Genomic DNA, 18,590 nt, shown 5'->3' with positions numbered 1-18,590 from the left:
GACAAATTATTCTTTTTGAACATGTACAGATGATATTTCCAACAGGATGTGAGCATGTTTTTAATGAACCCTACGCCACTAACCCCTCGCTGGCTCTCTCATGGTTTTGCCCGCCATCCGTCTGCCTGAGTGCACCCAGCTGCGCAACAATTACAGGTGGGTTCGCAGGCGTGCACAATAACCAGACGCATGCATTATTGAATGAAGTCGCGTCGAGACGGAATTGCTAAGCCAACCAATAAAGGCAAATTACCAAAGACAAAAACGTGGCTATGTTTTCGAGCGCCCCAAAGACAAAATGGCATTGCATTAATGAACAACATCATTTCTGAAAATGGAGGGGGAAGCGCAAGGTTGCGTCTATCAACTCAAGACAGAGCGAGTGTGTCTATGCGGGAAAAAGCAAGGCGGCAAAAGATGGAACACAACATTGACTACCTAATTATGCATTTTATCATTTCAGTCACAATGGAGTGCCTCCTATTTTGCCCGGTATAGCAGTGCAGCTGTTGCTGTGCTTCTTTAATGACATAGAAAAAAATCACACGCGCGCTTTATTTAGGTTCGACTGCATTACTTCCTGTCTATGGAGCACGCGTGTAACAACCGCGCAACCGTGAAAATTAGTCAATGTGAATCTAATGGTGCATTACAAAGCAATAAGCTACAGCGTTGGGATTAAATAAAGCAGTGAGTCCCAACCGCTGTGTTGTAGCACATTAGTGTGCTGAATTATACAGTTTCACTTAATCGGTCTGAAAGCTATCATTTGTTTACTATCAATAATGTATATTTTGTTCAACTGTCTAAGCCAGTAACGTATAGTGACAGGCAGAACAATTAAATGCTCTTGTGCCAGAATTGAACCCTGTGGAACACCACAAGCACCGTTATACATGTGAATTCATTTTGCACATATTTGTCGAGCCACTTTCTTTTTTTGCTTGACATAGCGAGCATGAAGTAGGGCTGGGCGATATGGCCAAAACATAAAATCTGGATTTTTGCAGCCATTTTAATTTAAATTTAATTTAATTTTAATTGATTTTAATTTAATAAACCCCAAAAACATTTCTTTAAAGGCTTCATTTATCCATTCATCCATTTTCGTGACCGCTCATTCCTCACAAAGGTCACACATAGGCGAACAACCATCCACACACACAAGCACACCTAGGGACAATTCAGAGCGTGCAATTAACCTGCAATGCATGTCTTTGGAACGTGGGAGGAGACCAAAGTACCTGGAAAAAAAAACACGCAGCTACGGGTGTCATGGTTTGGGTTGGGTTAGGGTTAGTGTTGTTGCTTTTCTGTCTAGGGTTGGGTTTGGTTTGGGTTCTGCTTCATTTTGTTCCCAAGTAACTCTAGTTTCTGTTATGATCTGTTGTGTTCTGTGTGTCCTGCGTGTCTTGTCAAGCAATATCATGTCCACCTGTATTTGCCTACCCTTTCTCGTGTGTCAACCAATCGGTGTTTGTGTATTTAGGCCCCGTCCACACGAAAGCCAGTTTCAATGTATCCTCACAAGTTTATTACCGTTCAGGCCGCGGTTTCGGAGCTTGAAACCGATCACTTTTGAAACGGGGCTCCAGAGTGGAAAGATTTCAAAACGCGCCCCGTACGCGTCCATCTGGACATCATATGCAGGATACTCCTCCAGTGATGACGTGATGGTTGCAGATCGATGACGACACATTGTCGCAGATTGATGACGTATGCGCCAATTCTCGCGTGACTGCTCGTAGTTGTTTTGCGCAGCCTCCTTAGCTTGATTATGCTTTTGTAGCAAAATATTTTGCTTCTTTATTCCCACGTTCAACAAGCGGTGTTGTACTTGAATCACCCGCCATTGTCACTTCTCCTGTGTTCGTCTTTTTCATGTTGTTTTGATACATGCAAAGTTATGTTTGTTATGTAGATTGCAATAAAGTTAGAAAAAAAAGTGTTCGTCTTCTTCGCCAATTCTTCTTCTACGCTTTCCGTTAATTCCCTGTGGCTGCGCTACAGCGCCACTCCAGACTTGGCATATACATTACAGCCATTAAACGTCCTCAGCGTCTTCTTTTGGACACACGCAAGTCTTGAAATGCTTCTGTGTGTACGAGAATTGTTTGAGGAACGAAGCCGGCTTTGCTTCTGTCTGGACGGGGCCTGAGTCTCTTTCCTCCCGTTCTACTGCCATTGTTTTTCCCTGTTTTCCCCATATCTCGCCTTTTTGCCAGTTTGGACTTTTCGTTTTTTGTTCCGTCCACGACCTTTCTGTTTCCTTGCTTTTGTTTTATTAATTTCCGTTATTGGACTGCACCTCTGCCTCCTCGTTCTGCTTCCCTGCATCTGGGTCCACCTACCTCAACCGCACCCGCAAAACACAACAACGGGGAGAACATGCAAACTCCACCCAGGAAGGCCGAAGCCTGGACTCAATCTTATGCCTTCAGCACTGGGAGGCAGAAGTGCTAACTAGTCATCAACTGTGCTACCCGGTTTAAATTATTCAAAATTCAATTCCTGTGCAAAATGTTCAGACAACAATAGTGTATACTGATTCTAGATGGGTTTTAACATAAAATAACATTCAGAGTTTGTGCTTAAATGCCACAATTAAGTAGTTGGTAGCTATTGGAAACATGTTTTGCAAAGCACCCATCCAGCATTCTGCCACATGTGCAAAATTACAACTCACAAAAACATTTGGATGTAACCGAACAAAAGACCAGCAGCTTTTAATAATCCAGAAGACGAAACTCAATTTCACGATTTAGAAATTTTTCAACGGTTAGATTTTTAAAATGATGTATCCAATTAATTCGATTTATTGCCCAGCCCTAGCATGAAGAGCTTATAAGAATAAATAAATCACACAACATACTATCACAAGAGTCACAAGTTGACTACTGAGCGCACCAAATTTGCTGCAGCACGTTTGGGCAAGCATGATAAAAAACAAAACTGGATGTCACATACTGTGTGTCTTGGCTTAAAAATAAGTTGTAAGGAATGCTTATGCGACACTTTTTCATTGACGTCCTCTGAAAAAACAAATTCACCAGCCAAAAGAGGTGCTATCAGCGGTCATAAAGAGATCAGCACCTCATGACTAACGCTGGTTAAAAAGGGAAGACATCTCACTAGACACCAGATGGACTGAAGTGTGTTGTGACGAGTGATGACCGGGGACGAGTGAGTGAAATCTTGGCATGGCGGAATCCGATTGCACAGAGACCCTCAACAGATGATTGGCTAGCCTCATCTCGGTTTCCGTCAACAGGTGGCAATAAAAGTCCATTTGTGGTCCCGCGGGGGTGTTGTCTCGGTGTGTCTTGGGCAAACATGAAGACATTAAATATGGAATTACTGCATACAAGCTGTCTTTTCACATATTGCAGCTCCATGTTTGCCGGAAGAAAAACGTTTACATTTGCGCATGCTGCTGTAAATCAAGTCCTGGATGCGATCTGATGACAAGTGCATGTTAAAATTATCATCAAGAAATGATGCCTCCAACTGTCGACTGTTCATACTTGGATTTACACTTTAACCTCGTCTTATACGATATTATATATATATATATATATATATATATATATATATATATATATATATATATATTATATACTATTATCTTAAGTGGCTTGACTGACCTTATGTGCATTCCTCGATGAGTGAAAAATGCATGTCATCAACGTGCACCGCTGCCATGACGTTTCGAATCGCCATGACAGATTTGACGTCTTACATATTTACACTCTTGCAATCCATCACCTTTAACGGCCACGAGTGTGTCACTATTCATCTGTTCAGTTATGACAATCTTTTTTTTTTACATAAATGGACAAAATACAGAAATTTGTGTGTAGACAGCTTTGCATCAATTTCAAGCTACTCTGGCTTGAAAGTGGGAGACTATAATCAGTCATTGCCATGGCAACCCCACATTATCTACATTAGCTGAATACAATGCACGCATTTGGAGTTGTTATGCACTGTATCGGTATTATTGTTACAATCTTTGTGACTTCACCAAAGTAAAATATAGTCACTCTTAATTGAAAAGAAGGTAAACGAACAGCTAACCAACATCACAGCCAATTTGCAGTAGTGTAGAACTAAGGCAAATGCTCTGAAATGAAAGCAAAAAATGTGATCCACGAGGCAATCTTGACACTTTGTAGCCCCCCCCCCCCAACCCCCAACAACCCCCACCCCACCCCACCCCGTCCGCTTTAAATTGTGGCCTTGGCCCTGAGGCGCCTGCACACGCAGTAATTATTAATTAATTGTTTATGGCCTGTGGCCGGGTGAGCAGACAGACATGGCCCCTCGGATGTGTGCTCACAGCAGGGGAACTGTTCTCTTCCAATTAGACCAGCGAGGTGGAGAGTACGGCCCATCAAACACTCAAGTGCTAGTGAGCGGACTTGTGGGAAACAGGTAACGCTACGGCCTCATCACCTTGCCTGACAGGCTCGCTTTAGAAAAGAGATTTGCACTTTCCCTAAAAAAAGTCATCAGCAGCGCAAGGAATTGAGTATTAATGCATCACACATTAGATAACACAAACATCATCTCGACAATGGTTGTCACATGGGACACAAGAATTTATGCTCAAGTTAACAACTATGGATGATTTATAGCCACTACTGCTTGGGTACTGAAAATGTGACACACACTTCTGAAATGGTCTTATTTATTTTTATTTTTTGAGAGCTCAGTTTTATTCATTTGGCAGCCTACCAGAGTCAGCATGTCATCATCATCGCTCTCATTTTTTTTTTGCGTGTTGTAACAATCCCAGTGTGGCACCGCGCCACAGGGTGGCGCTTCTTTGCTTCTGTGTAGTGTGTAGTTTGTGTGGACTTTTTAGTTTTCGTGGGGGAATGTTTTCGAGGCCTCCAATAATTGTAACACGTAGTGGCGCCGAGCCCAATGTTTTTTTTACTTTTGTTTTAATAAAGTGAATCCGTGGATTGTTAATCTTTTTACGCTCTCCCGTTTTTTTTTTTTTTGCTGACCCGCTGCGCCATCCATGGCCAATCGGCCCGCGCGCGTTACAGTGTTTGTGTGTGTGTGTGTGTGTGTGTGTGTGTGTGTGTGTGTGTGTGTGTGTGCGCATGCGTGCGTGTGAGTTTGTGCTCTTTAACTCACCTGAAACCTGTTAAAAATCCCAAACCCTACAACTAGATACTTCAGAGTCCGACCAGAGTTGTGAAGTTGTCAGGAGACCAGAGGAAGGATCAAAGGAAAGAAAGTTGAAACAAAGTGAAATCCAGCACTAACTAGACACCACCTACCACCCACAAACTTCTCCCATGTGTGTCACAACAAGAGAAGGACTAAAAAAGGGGGGAAAAACAGCTTCTACCCACACGCCATCAGACTCCCAAGCTAATAACATCACAATCTGTCAATCATATTGTGCAATTTTTTTGTGTGGAATTTTGAATGTTTACTCTGTGAATGCCTGCAACTTTGAATATCTGATGAACATGTATATACGTTATCTCATTTAAACACATATAATCTGTGTATGCAATACATAGTATTTACTCATTCAACATAGTGAAGTAAGAAGACATTAAAATGTTGGTTATATATATTGTTATTTAAAGGAATACAAGACTTATGAAAAACTAACCAGCTATTCTGTGAGATGGTTAATTTGAACTCTTCCCTGAAAAAATTGTCAATTTATGTTGAGCGATTATGACTTTATAGCCTTAATTAATATTGTTGCTTTAAGTACAGTATTGGCCATTTTGGACAATCACATGATCATTGTGACGTGTCACGTGCGTAAAATACACGTTGAATGACATGGCTGCCAGTGACAACAAAGAAACTCACGGGGAATTATTGCGTCCCACGGCGGACATCAAAGGTGGAATTACGCCTTAGAGCAAAGAAGCACTTCTTCAAAAGCAGTACAGTCACGGAGGACTCGCCAAAGATTTGTATCCAGCCAAAAGTCGGCACATAGTGAGTCGAAGTTGGGGACCGTCTACAAGTTGCGTGTCACAGAGGCTCAAATTACCACTCAAGTCACCATTAACATTGTTCACTCTGGACGGTCCCTAACCTGGATGGTAAACAACCGGGTGACTTACTCTACTAGGCTACTACATGTTGTGTGCTAACGGAATGACTTGAAACCTGACGTGCTGAGGATTTTACTCTGATCAGAATTGGCACAGTAATTGGAAAAAAAGATTGTCTTTTTCGTGCCCATTACGTCAGCAAACTACCATTCAAATTAATGACGGTGGCTTTCGTTTACGCACGGGATACATCATCACGATCACGTGACCAGGATAATGGCGTTCACCACATTATGCTTTGATATTAGATGCCAATAGAATAAGATGCCAGATATATCCATCCATCCATCCATCCATTTTCTTGACCGCTTCTTCCTCACAAGGGTAGCGGGGGTGCTGGAGCCTATCCCAGCTGGCTTCGGGCAGTAGGCGGGGTACACCCTGAACTGGTTGCCAGCCAATCACAGAGACGAACAACCATACTCACAATCACACCTATGGACAATTTGGAGTGTTCAATTAACCTGCCATGCATGTCTTTGGAATGTGGGAGGAAGCCGGAGTACCCGGTGAAAACCCACGCAAGCACGGGGAGAACATGCAAACTCCACCCAGGAAGGCCGAAGCCCGGACTCGATCTCACGTCCTCTGCACTGGGAGGCGGACGTGCTAACCAGTCAGCCACCGTGCTGCCGCCAGATATATTTGCACTTTAATTTTTTATACACAATGCCTAATCCAATACTGGAAAATGAGTTATAAGTCTTGTATCGCTGTAAATGTACGAATGCTGCATGCAAGGGTAAACGTTCTGCAGTTTCCTGCAGGTAGAATTCTTTTGTAAAACCTTGAAAAACACACCCTGTTTGAAAGGACATTAAAAACCAAGAAAATGGGGCAGCAGGCATTTAAAAGAATTAAAGAAATGACCTTTTCCTTTTGCAAAAGAAAAGTTGCTGAAAAACCCAGTCTCTGTTCTTCATCTCGTCTCCGAGCGGATTTTCTGCTTGAACCCAACTTAACAAATATACTTTTTTTTTCTTCTTTTTTTCCACTCAAGAGAGCATAACCACTGCCAAACTTTAATTTGCTTTACTAAAATGAACAGGCGTGCTTTCAGAATGTGTGAGGAAGCCCGAGTACTCGGAGAAAACTCACACAAGCACCATGACAACATGCAAATGAAACGCAGGAAGGCAGAGATTTGAACCCAGAACTTCAGAAATGTGAGACAAACACTAGGACACTCCATACCATACAATAAAAAGTACATTGATACTCTTTTCTTTTTCTTTTTACATAAAAGCATTTTTGTTAAATATCTTACAGGCAGTGCTTTATGTGCCTTTTCATTAAGCGTACATGACAGATGAAGGATGATAAACAGCTAAACAGTGCAGCTGTAACACTTCAACACGAGAAGCTGATGGCTCATTTAAAAGGCTGACACCACAACACGTGGACTCAATCTAGCAAGGAAACACATGACTCTTCATGGACACTCGTGAGCGGGGTTAAACTTCACATAGGTGACTTTGCATTCAATCAGCGTACTTCTCTTTATGCATAAATTAGCCGCCACGCACGCAGCGTCTTAGGTAACAAGAGCGCCGTCAAGGAGCCAAAAAGAGCGGAAAAAGTGTCTGCTGGAATATTCAGGGGTTTTGAGATGGATTAATGAAAATACAATGCACACAGGCGACGATCTACTCCACCACGGGGCAACAATAACCTTGTGACGTAACCGAGCACCTGCGTCCACTTCATCACCTGGTGGATTTATGGAGGCAGAGAGAGAGAAAGAGCGAGAGAGTCTGGCCAGGAAGGATATGAGGATAATGCCAGTTCATTATGTCATCTGTATAATGTCCTATTAAATATTTACAGTCAGTATGCATATGCAATTACAAAGTGCATCATCGTTATTGATTGGCTTAATCCATCAAACGGTATTGTTTAAAGAACATTGTAATTATGTGCCAACTGACTTACATAACGCCAACTGTGCAGGCTTAGGGCGATGCTGAATTATTCCGATGCAATGTGAGCAATGTTCAATACAAACACGTTGTCATTTGCAGTGCAGGTTAATGGCAAACAAGTGTGAAATGTGAACTTATTTATTATGGAATTCTGCAGGGAGGAATCAGCAAAGACGGTTCATGGATAGGAACGTTACAATAAACGACACTGCGTTATTTCTATGCTAATGTGCACCACGCAGCTCCTCAGCCTATGGGGAGAAACACAAGCATCCTTTTGTTATATTTTCATGCTTGTCATAATCCAAAACACAAACCAGCTCCGTGTTTCTCTTTGCGTCTGTGTAAATCCACAAAGAAACTATTTTGATAGCAGCCACTCTACAGGGAGAGAAAGATCTGCATTCATATTAGCACAATGCAAACAAATGGAAAAAGGAAATGGAGATGCTCATTTGGGAGCTTGGTTTGTTCTCCCATTCTCTCTCAAAGCCACTTCCAAACTCTGCTACATGCTTACTCAATAATTAATTATTCCAACAAACAGGAGTACAAAAAGTTATTTTTCCAGACTCTTTAACATTCCGGATGTCTACGATTTGTTTTTAACAAATAAAAGAAGTGACTGTCAAATAAGCTTTCAAAATGTTTACCTCATGAATATGAATCGTGAAAAAGACTTTGGCAAACGCAATATTTACTTTTTTAGATGAAAATGTCCATCACAGGAGCAATTGTTATAGCTGAGACAAACAGCGTTCCACCTTAATATATACAGTTTATTATCAATCCATCCGTTTTCTATAGCATGGATGGGCAACATTTTTCATCAGCGCTATGGGGTGGACACTTACATGTATGACAAAAAATTCATTTTAAGGACATATCAGTTGTTTTTTTGTTTTTGTTTTTAATTGGACCATTGTACGACTATCCTGTGTATATTCAAACATATGTAAAACATCTACTTATAAAAATATGAAAAAATGAAAATAGCCAGATACTGTGAGTCTTGCCAATTAAGGCACCATAGGTGTTTATCCCTATTAAGCGTTGAAAATAATGTTTTGTTTTTGGTGGGTACACATTTAGTAACGACTCATGTGTTTCAAAAGAACCGTGGACAGTTTTTGTGAAAACAAAACAGTTGTTAACTGTGTACTTTGGAGCTCGGTGTTCTAATGGTGACTGAATTTGAAATATTTCATGGATGAAAGTGTCTCTAAGGACACAAGGCGGATACGTTTGTGTTTAAAATGGGTGAACATGCAATCTGCTCCACCTGAAAGACACCATTTTCTTGACCTAGTTTAGTCTTGGCTTGGTGGAGAAGTCGAGCCTTCGGGTTGGTGATGTCTGCCATCTAGTGGCAAACACTATTTCTACAACTTAAAACTTCCCCGCTACAGTAAACATTTTTATTTTCCAAAATTAATTGAGGTCCATCCCTGTGCTCTCGCATTTGACCTCTGGCTACACTCTGGATTGGTCGCCATTTGCAGCGTACAAATCCACAAACAGCTATTCACACTAATCCCTAAAGTCCACTCTGGTTATTGCTTTACTGTTTCTATAACAACTCATTTTACTGACTAGTCATCGACAAACAGCATGATTTTCAGCAGAAACAGCCCCCCATCCAGTGTAAGGGATGTTTTACTCTCCATATTTTAAAGTCATTCATTTGCAGCCTAAAATGAACTGACTTTCTCCCTAATGTCATAATGTTACCTCCACTTTATGCTTGTTTTATGATCTACTTCTACAGCAAATAGCTCCTTCCTCTCAACATTAAATGGCAGACACGCAAACAACCACACTCTGATATAATAAGAGCGAGATTGCTTCATTTTATAACATATTGGTGGCAAATTGGAGGGGCGGTAAAAGCTGTTTTTGCTCGATGATTAATTATAAGGATGGAAAGAAAAGCAGACGCGGATTAAAGCAAATCATGCACGCCAACACCAGAAAGCAATCGAGCGTGCATTTCAAAGAGGGAAATGCGATCACACTGCAAATGAAAGATTATCTCATTCCTCTTGCTTGGATATAATAGCAACCTTGAATTATAAAAGGGAGATTTCCAAGAAGACGACAAGATATTGAGGAGGCACACAAGGGAGGTTTGTGTGACTTGGTTGTGATTGGATGAATAAAAATAAAAAAGGCGCCATGTGATTTGGGAAGGGGGCCACCTCGGGGCTGCGGGACCCATCTGCCTGCCCCCTTGCACCTCCTTCGACAAGACCACAGCCATCACTTTCCATGTGAATGTAAAGCACAACGTGAGAGGAACGATTATAAAAAGGGGTCAAGAGACATAGAAAAAAAATGCAGATAGGGCGTGCTTCTTTGCATTACACATTCACCATCACACCATCTTTTTCTAGTCCAGCTCGCTCCGGAGGATAGTTCCGTTGTAGCGGCTAGCTTGCTAACTGGCTGCTGGAGCTGACGTGACATGTTTCCCCAACAGTCCCTGCCCAGGATCAAATCAAGCCAGTGGCTTGATGTAGTATGATTGCAGCTCTGGTAATGTCTAAAAGCCCAAAGAGGATCCGTCTGACGCATGCTGTTGTTTCTATCGCCACCTGATTCACGGATAACATGCCAGAGATGAGGATCACACTTTCCAGCTTGTAATGCTGTTTAATGCATACACTGTATTAGCATGTGCATGGAAATTAGCATGCAGTCAGTCGTCCACTCACTGGAGCAAAAGTCTTTGAACCAAAAGAGTGTATCAAAAGAGTGTATCAATAATAGATTGATTAATTCCTTAGTTTCTTCTGAATGTTAAGACACTTTGGAATACTCGACGCTTTTAACATGGTGGTGGTTGGTTTGGAAGACAGTGATTCCCAGACACTTTGCCAAGGCACTTCATTGTATTCTAAAAATAATGTCTCATTGTCTATGCAGTAATGACGTATGCTGACAGGAAGAACAATAAAATGCTTCCGTTACATGGCAGAAGGTCCAATTAATCTGTAATCTTGTCATTCAGGCAACGGAACAATTGGCACCCGGGTGCTTCCGGGTGGCAGGACGCGAGTGACTACCATGGACTCGAGCTGAAAACCATGACAGAAACTTCTTGTCTTCAGGCTTGTACCATTAAAAATTCTAAATATATATAAGTGAATTGAACAGAACCTGTGGCGTAGACAGAGGTTAAGACAAGGCAATGTTCACTTCTAAAGTGACGGACTAAGAACCAAAACTTCATCACTGGGTTTGTACAAGGTGCTTTCTCAGATGTACAGTAAAACGTTTGGTTGGTTGTCTTGGGGTAATTTTGCAAAACATAATGGCTAGCCTGTTAGCTAACATCAGCTCTATAGCATGCTATCTATTTCACCATCAAATGAGTTGTGGAAAGTGAATTACTTAGCTACTTCCTCAATGGCCATGTTACCTATGTCGGAATATCACCATGTCTATTTTGGAATGAATTTACCAGGTTGAAATTCCATCCCTTTGAAGGAAATAAATAAATATCAGGAAAACAGGTCAAATAGGCCTTCATTGATTGTTAAAGACCATGTCAGTCACGTCACGATTTTTATGTTTTTTTTTTTTATGCAAGAACATACAGAAGGCTTTAATGCAGCATCTGACCTGAAGAGGTCGCTTAAAGCAATGGTAGTTATTACAAAAAACGGCCAGAAGGTGGCAGCAGAGTATAAGAGATCAACCAGGGCCTTGTTGCAACAAGCTCTTTTTCCTAGTGTTTTCAACAGATTTTTGAATAATGATGAAACTTAACTATATTCTAATGCTAATTGCTGCAAAACGGAAACATATCCTTTATAAATATACTTTTTTTCCCTGATGAAAGAAGAGACTCTAATCTTGATTTCGGTAGGCTCCAAGTTTTTTATAGCAATAGAACACAATATTCTGTGGGCCTTGCAAAATCATTCAAAATCCAGTAAAACAGCCGAGAGCAAAGGGTGTTGCTTCAGTCAAAATGGCTGCGAGGTAATGAGTAAAGTACCTACTGTGCATGCATGAGAAGTAATTTCCCTCCACGCCAACGGCGGCAGTAGTCATTATTTCTCATTGTTTGAAAAAAGGCAACGGTAAGGCTGTTTACAGGGGCAGGATATTAAAGCGTAATCGTAATCTATTTCTTTTTCACTCACCCTAACCCACCCTCAGGCTCTTACAGAGTATTGTGTAATATAAAGGTAAATCCTAACTGGTATATCAAGTTTTGTCTCCATATCTTGCCATGGCTTTCATCACTTGATCGACATGCAATTAACGGTAATGTCATACAATGCCGGCCTCTCTCGAACTATCTTCTCAATCTTCTGTCCACACACACATTATAAGTCTGAATGCGAAGGGTAATAACGTGCAAAATGAGCGAAATTATAAACACTTTCCATCGCTTACTGTTTATCACTTTTTGTTCTATCTCTGAGTGCTGATTCACCAGCTAACAGCCAATCAGAGTGATCAAATGTCACAATGGTCTGATGCCGATTCAACATGTTGAATCCACCGAAAACGCTCCACAGACGCTCCGCCAACAGCTCCGACGTTACAACAGTGCTTTCTATCAGGCCCGCTTGTTTGTTTACTCAAGACCTTGCTTAATGGATGACACCATTCTGCTTTTGTTTTTTTCGTGCTCAAACATGCAGCTGACAAGTGACTGCTGGATAAGACTGCACATTTCGCTAACGAGCGTTGAGGCATAATAAAGGCGCCACAACCTCTCCCTGAATCTTCACAGCTTCCTTTGTTACATCTCTGCTCAAAAGTCATCAAGCTAGCACAGAGATAAAAAGAATCGAGAGTAGGAAATTGAGGATATGTGACGGCGTCTTCAGAAACAAGGACGAAATGAGGAGAAATGAAGTTCATGAAAAAAAAGAAAAAAACTCAATTGCCATTTCAATGGCATGACTCTTCGTTGACATTAAGACAGATTGACCTGGAAACGGCAACCGGTATACGGCGGCTATGGATTATCCCAAAATGACCGGTGCGTCTGTACATGGAGGCATGAAGGACACAGACGAGAGGTGTCGGCAAAGGCAGACCTCAAGGACTCCAGTGGATTAGAACTGATTGAATTCCCATTTGCGGCATTTAGGGTCATTGGTGCTAGCACTCGTTCTCTCTCACTTTCCAACTCGGAACGAATAAGACTGCACTTGCACAGATAAGCATATTTGCATGGCAATAATAGCAAGCCTTGGGATTTTGAAATATAACCTGCAATAAAGTTTTATTTCGACCGGAGGCAATATCGTAGAGAGGGAAATTGTAAATTACAACCATCCTCACAAAATATGCACACAAAGTTTGGTTTTATGTCTGCAATATATGCATACGTTCGATGTTTTTCCTATTCTGGACAAGTGGCTCGATCAATGCAAGGAAGTAGAATGTAGAAACACTGATTCATCAATGTAAGAATACCAAAAATGACAAGAAGAGATTAAATTCAACCCACTGCTTTCTTGCTGAGGGAAGCGTATCACAAAAAAAAAAGCTGACTCACAGTTTCATTAGACAAGTTTGTACTTAGTTGTGATGAATGTTTGTTTGACTTTTACTTCAGTAACTTTGCATGTGCAAAGAATGAGTTATCCTTACAACTAGGAAAAGTGAGATAAAATTAAGTTATATTTTGGAACGCTCTGATTCTTCTTACATTGCCTTTAGCTAATACGTGGGTTTTTTTAGGACTGCCCCACTATTAGCCTTGGAATTATATCATCACCAAATACTCCTTCCCTTAAAATTACAACTGTAGTGATTTTTTAAACTTGATACTCCTCCAATGCCCTGGAACAACTAGCATGTACATGTCTGCAAAATTTCTTCCTTCCATGTCGGGGCGTTATCATTGCTTGCTTTCAAGTAGAAATAAACCACTTAAGCTTTCAGGAACCTTTCCAAAAAGAGGAGGGTGCAATGCAAAATCACACAATGGATTGTAAAAAGCTTTCAGAAGGTAAAAAAAGGTTAAATGAGGCATTAAGGATAGCAACCACTTTAGCTCAATATTTGTCTAGAAGGAACAATTTGATGGAGGATTTATCCAAGGTTGTAACTGGAGCCACAGAAAGATGTTTCTGGTTGGTTTCTACTACTACAACAATCTCAATCAAGATGGGTGTCGGAATAAATTGCTCTTCTTTGAGGTCTTTGTCATGACATTGTAGCAGGAAAAAGTCCTTTTACACCGTTCTTAAAAGCTTTGCAGCTGTGGTCAACTGGAGGGGTTTCTGAATGGTGCAAACATTACTTACTGCTGCGTGAGCCACACGTTTGATAAATAAATTTTTGGGGACCTTCCACATTAAAACATCATACAAAACATCTTTTTGAACCTTTTCTATTAGGCTTAAACAAATAATTCAAATCAACATCGCAATTTATGAATGAATGCAATGAAAGCAATGACAAGGCATTTTTTTTTTAATTAACACACTAATTTTGACACCCCTAATATATATAAATATAAACAAAATTAGTGCGTTCATTTTTAGTTAATTTAAAGTTCCTGTGATGCCATTATTTTTTTTTTTACGTGCGATTACTGACAGGCCAGTACTTGGAATGCCTGTGCTGGGGTAGTTCCAGTCACAATGCAGCAGACACGTCAACGACAAAATTTTGCAGTAATAAATGTAATAATAATGCATATTCTTGCGGGGACTGGGGTCAAGTTGTATTTTACAATTTTAAAAATGTGTAGAATTTCACAAGTTATGTCACAGTAAAGATTATATAGCTCTTAATATGAAAAAAAATGCACTGAGCTGTCACCAACGTCTTACAAATGCAATTATGCCATCTAGTGGCAGAAAAAATGACCTCAACACAAATCAATATACTTGTTTTTAACTTTTACTCAATTTTCGGAATTGTTATGAAATTATTGTATCGATGACTAAAAGAGGCAGCCACATTTGTATGAGTTTAACATTTGTTTCCACATTAATATTAAGTATGAATAAAAATATTTGTGTGTATATTTTAATGTTTAGAACAGGGGTCCCCAACTAAACCGGCAAGAGGTCCAGTAACTCCATCAGCCTAGTAGACCAGGGTCCGAACATGCAACAACATTCAGACGATAATTCATTTTTCTGTTCTTTTATTAAATTCCAAACGTGCTGTTACATTGACAATAATACAACTTGTTAAACTTACTCTCTTTCATTCATTTTAGTGCAAATATATTTGAATGTAAATCACAGTGTAACAAAAATGTATTGCGCATTAACTAACTCCTATTCTTATATTTGTATACTGCCTAGAAGTGCAATACGTGTGCTCTTGCACAAACCTTAACATTGTGATTAAGTATTTTACTTAAAGTGCAACAGGTGACATTAATGTGCCTCAAAAAGCATTTCACTTATCTAGTGCAAATCTGAACTTTTTGTTAACAGACCACAACAGTGGGTTGCAAATTATTCATGTTTAACATTCAATAAAATAAAAAAATAAAAATGTATTATTACCATTCAAAAAATAACTTTGGTAAGTGCAACTGCTTTCTGAACATAAGAGTCACATAAACTGCAAAACATGCTTATTTAGCTCAGTGTGAGAAATTTGCATGAGCACTGGCCGCTAACCTCTTGAATCTGGGAAGGAATGCAGTCAAAGCTATTCTCAGGCATACATGCACATGCTCATTGGTCAGCCTTGAGCGGTACTTATTCTTAATGATGTTAACAGTTGAGAAGGCTGACTCACAACTATAGGTAGAGCCAAACATTGTTAATGTGTACAATGCCAGTTTGGTGAGAAAAGGGAACTTTGCCTTTGGCACAGTCTGGAGCCAAAACATGACAGGATCAGAGGATTCACTTTGCTCTCTTAATACTACATCAGCCTGCAGATCTAAAAGCTCCATTTGGAGGGACTGTGCATTTGCCCATTTATACACATGTGTGGCTTCTTTTGAAAAAATTACAACATTCTTAACTAAAAATGGATTTTTAACAAAGATCAAGAGCTGGTCGCCCAAAGTAAACCCATCAAAACGAGCCTTAAAGTTTTCAATCAACTTTTGCATAAAGTCAGAATGAGCAGTGACATTGCCACCTTGAATCTCTTTCAATGAAGGAAAATGTGCACAGTCCTCCTCAAGATCCATTTTCAGAAGTTGCACTTTGAATGGCACTGTCGAGCTGGGACTGCACATCTTCGGATAGCAGCTCGGCTCTTCTTGTTGTAGTTGTGGATGATAGTGGAATCTGTCTGACCTTTTGTTTAAGCTGCTGTCCCTCTTTTCCCTCCAATAGCGTTTCTGCCATCGCCTCCATACACTCTTTGATCATTCCGGAGTCACTAAAAGGCTTTTTGTGCTTGCCCAAAATCCACTGCACACGTAGTGAACACTCGTATGCTCGTTGTTGTGCTGTTAGCGTCTTTGCAATTAAACCGTGTTGCACGCTCATACTGTCCTTTCAGTTCATGTAATTTCTGTGCCCTCGTCGCTGATCCTGGCGGGTAATTTGCGTCAAAGGTTTTGTGTCTTGTCTCGTAATGCCGCTTGATATTGGCGCTTTTAACAAGAGCAACAGACTCCGTGCATATAAGACACATTGGCCTTGTAGCACTCGCTGCTGGCAAAATGAAAGCGTAAGCTTCAGTCCACTCATCTCTAAAGACTCGGTTTTCAGAGTCAACTTTTCTAACTTTAGACAGCGCCATAGTTCACCCACTTTCCCATAGTAAAGCCTGTCCCATGAAAATAAGAGCATGCTGCCGGTCAAAGGACTCCAGTTCAATGAGAGCTGCCCTCGCGCGCACCTATTCAAAAATGGCTTTTGTTAAGAATGAACGTATTATCGTACTTTAAAACAAAAAATGCTTGGAGGTCCGGATAAAATGGTCTCGGGGTCCGGGTCCGGACCGCGGTTCGCCAGTTGGGGATCCCTGGTTTAGAACGATATAAAGATATAAAATTTGTGATTAATCATGAGTTAACTATTGAAGTCATGCGATTGATTATGATTATTTATAATCGGCTGACACCCCTAACATATACTGTATATATATATCAAGTGTTTCCCACAGATTTCAACTTGGGTGGGTGGACTCCGGGGGTGGAGGGGGGATTTTGGGTGGGGGAGGGACGCAACTGCGAGGGTGTTCTCAATCCTGCTACTTGCATCTCCTATAACCTCATGATCCATAAGTGAGTGACGGCGTGTTATATGTTTTAAAAAATATATATTTTTATAAAATTTTCTTGAAATCTACTTGGGTGGTGGCCAGTTTACTTGGGTAGTATTAACAACAACACACACACACACACACACACACACACACACACACACACACACACACACACACGCACACACCTATATATATATATATATATATATATATATATATATATATATATACAGTGTGTTGGAATGACACAAGCAACTGCACATCTCTTGTCATTATGCCATGAAACATTACCCATCTGGTAGCCTGCAGCCAATTTTTTTTTAAGAAAAGAAAAATGGTTGCATCCTAAAGACCGTTCCGTTTGAGGGTGATCCACCAAAAGTCAAAATTAAGCCAAATGTCACCAGCCCGAGGACTGATAACGTGACTCAAGGTTCTGATGCGTGCATCAGGACAAACACGTTTGCGTGCTGGAAGCCTTACCGTCCACGCAGGCGGGTCTGGCTCTCGTGGTTCCCGCGATCTGGCCTTTCTTGCAGGCGCAGCGGGCCGTCTGCCTGGCGATGGTTCGCCGCGGTTGGCTGCTGTCCCTGTCCAGCGTCACAATTTCACATGTCCCCGCTGCCAGCTGGCCTGCGAATGACAATACACGGCAGGGAGCGAGGTCAGACACACGGAAGCGTACGCGGGGCAAGATCCAGCAATCTGCTCAGCCACGACGCCGTGACACCTTCTGTCACGGCACCGTGACTGTTCAGAAGTCTGCGCAAGGCGCTAGTAGATGCTATACGTGGAAAGTCACTTACCCAGCTACTAGTAAAACCATTAATTGCACTAGAAGAATGACTAGAGCACACTAGTAGCCCAAGAAGATCTTGGACTTTAAGCTAGATATTAAGGAAAGCAAATAAATGCTGAGTATGCAATTCAACACTACTTGTGCACAACGACATGCAGCTAGGACATTAATGTACATGTATGACATTCCTGAACACTAGTCGGAAAACAACATGTAACTTAAGAGGTGAAACTGTACTGTAATTGACATCTGAGTGTGTTACTAGTAATACTAGTGACATGATAAAATTCTACAAGATCTATAGTTCTTTGCTAGTAGTACAAGTGCTACACAGTCAAGTAGTGCACACTTGCCTCAGGAACATGCTGTCCAACTAGTATGCATAAAATATGCAAGTTGTCCTGCAACAAAATTCTACTAGCTAACATTTCACACTTCACTTTGAACACTAATATTGCTACTAGTACTTAGGAAAAACTGTGCATCTACCAAAAACCCAAGGAAAGAGTTAAATGTTAACTCGTATAATTTTATAAGATCGCTAGTAGTACTAGTAGCATGCAGAAACAACTTGCCATGCTATACATGTTACTAGTGAGGCAA

The 18,590-nt window shown here is 40.8% G+C and overlaps 1 protein-coding gene across 3 annotated transcripts in view; it reads right to left on the bottom strand.

Moving 5' to 3' along the window:
- tafa5a (TAFA chemokine like family member 5a) overlaps positions 1-18,590 on the bottom strand; it is a 151,670-nt gene that overhangs the window by 40,112 nt on the left and 92,968 nt on the right. For all 3 annotated transcript variants that reach the window (XM_077545434.1, XM_077545433.1, XM_077545435.1), the window contains exon 2: positions 17,672-17,821. In XM_077545434.1, coding sequence (XP_077401560.1) covers positions 17,672-17,821 — 150 coding nt within the window. The remainder of the gene's footprint in view (positions 1-17,671; positions 17,822-18,590) is intronic.

The sequence above is a fragment of the Vanacampus margaritifer genome, chromosome 15 (genome assembly GCF_051991255.1).
Source record: "Vanacampus margaritifer isolate UIUO_Vmar chromosome 15, RoL_Vmar_1.0, whole genome shotgun sequence".
Classification (NCBI taxonomy): Eukaryota; Metazoa; Chordata; class Actinopteri; order Syngnathiformes; family Syngnathidae; genus Vanacampus; species Vanacampus margaritifer.
This window is presented reverse-complemented; position numbering and strand designations above follow the sequence as displayed.